The sequence below is a fragment of the Chanodichthys erythropterus genome, chromosome 23, assembly GCF_024489055.1.
Source record: "Chanodichthys erythropterus isolate Z2021 chromosome 23, ASM2448905v1, whole genome shotgun sequence".
Taxonomy (NCBI): domain Eukaryota; kingdom Metazoa; phylum Chordata; class Actinopteri; order Cypriniformes; family Xenocyprididae; genus Chanodichthys; species Chanodichthys erythropterus.
In genome coordinates this window covers 18,228,983-18,230,979 of record NC_090243.1, presented here as the reverse complement: position 1 = coordinate 18,230,979, position 1,997 = coordinate 18,228,983, and the positions used below count along the sequence as shown (strand labels likewise).

Sequence of the window (1,997 nt, the reverse complement as noted above, 5' to 3'; positions counted from 1 at the left end):
AATGTGACCATCTCAAATAACCCAGTCATTTTCAATAATGTCGAGCATTTCTGATTCTTTTTCATCATTTAAATGATCTTTAAGCATTTCTGCAGTCCTGTGGTGTGTTATAAATACAAGTGCACATGCTTCATAGAGCCTCTCAATAAATTAATCCATAACAGTATTCTGCAAAGGGAAAACTACATTCAATAACTGTAAAACTACATGCAGTGACACGGCAGGACACGTCAACTTCCCTTTTCAGGTTAAACTAAAAATAAATTAAAAAAATGACTGGGAGGCTCCTACATGAATCTGGGCTCAACCCAATCTGCATATAAATACTCGAGACACTTCTAGTCATGATCATCTGTGAGGCAAACATCTGTCCTGATCTGATCTTCTCTCTGATATCACCTGTTGAACATTGTAAGTATTCTGTCTTGAAACTTTTGTGTCTTTGTCTCTTAAAAGTGACTGAACAATTAGTAGTAATAAACTGTTGTAGTTTAATGTTAAAAACAATGAAGCAGTGAAGAATTTGTCTGCTAACAGGAGTAATGGATTTTCTTTTGCACTTTTTTTTAGACCTTCAGCAAGATGCTGGTTTTGATTTTCAGTCTGCTTTCTCTGACAGCAGCGACTGCTAAAGGTACCACATTTTACATGATTAGGTTTCAAAGATTGTTATGAGCAGGATTTTGTGTGTCTAATAAATAATGGTTTATTTTGTGTTTCGTCTTGCAGTGGGTCTTGGTGGTAAAGTACTTCTGTTTCCAACCAAGACTGATTCAAGCTATGTTAAACTCACTCCTGAAAAGCCACTGAATCTGACAGCGTTTACTCTCTGCATGCGTGTCGCGATGGAGCCCCAGGGCGAGAGGGATGTCATTCTGTTTGCCTACTGTACGCCCGGCTATGACGAGCTCAATGTATGGAGAGAGAAAGATGGTCAGGTGTCCTTGTATTTACATTCAAGTTACGAAGCAGCATTTTTCCGCCTGCCTCCACTCTCCATCTTCCAAACCCACCTGTGCGTCACCTGGGACTCCAAGACTGGTCTTGCTGCCTTTTGGGTGGACGGACGGCGCAGTGTGTACCAGCTCTATAGAAAAGGTCACTCAATTCTTCCTGGCGGCACCGTCCTGCTCGGCCAAGACCCTGATATATGTACAGGGTCTACAATGTTCTTTGACCCAGAGCAGAGCTTTGTAGGAGAAATTACAGATGTGAAAATGTGGAATCATGTTCTCCCTGGTAAACAGATTAAGGCAGTTTATTCAAACCAGGAACCGAATGTGACGAAGGGAAACGTGTTTGACTGGGACACCATCAAATATGAGATTTCTGGAAATGTGATAGTGGCTGGAAATAACTGATTCTGATCTGTTTTAATGTCACACATTGTCATCCACACTTTCTGTTCATCTGTTTTAATGAGGTGCAAAGCTGTAAGGGCTAACAAATAAATTTTTCTCAGCATTACAACTGCTGTGTCTGTGCATAATTTGAGTTGAATGTTGAAAAGGGGTTTTAATGGTCTATATCTTAAATGTGCATATTCTCTCTAATGTCAAGAAACTATACTGTTCTTTGTGCTGTATAGATCTACCATGAGCTCAGATGTTGTTTATTGGTTCATCAGTGATATATACCTGCTCAGCCCGCATTATTTCATCTTCATTTTTTATAAACATTTAATTGCAATTCCTGGTGAAGAACAACACTAGCCATGATCCTACAGACAAATGTGAGCCAATCAAAGAATCAGAGCTCTGCAGTGACGCCCACTCCCATACTGCACTGTGAGTGATGTAATCAAGTCTGGAATTATGGTATTAAGCCTTACTTTAATATTATTTATTCACATTAACACGTTAAGTAAATAAGCCCCTGTCTCACTAGAGGGTTTTTTTTTCATGAACTTGCTAACTATGAACATTGGATATATTTCACAAGGTAAATGTAATGTTAAGTAACATGTTGCAAATAGGGATCTAGGAACTTTTGTCAAT

The 1,997-nt window shown here is 39.1% G+C and overlaps 1 protein-coding gene across 1 annotated transcript; it reads left to right on the top strand.

Annotated features, from left to right (window-relative positions):
• Positions 1-358: 358 nt before the first annotated feature.
• LOC137013538 (C-reactive protein-like) lies at positions 359-1,458 on the top strand. Its single transcript, XM_067377358.1, has 3 exons — positions 359-411; positions 571-634; positions 730-1,458. Exons 2-3 carry the CDS (start codon positions 583-585, stop codon positions 1,359-1,361), a joined length of 684 nt encoding a protein of 227 aa, XP_067233459.1. The 5' UTR covers positions 359-411; positions 571-582; the 3' UTR covers positions 1,362-1,458.
• The last annotated feature ends 539 nt before the right edge of the window (positions 1,459-1,997 follow it).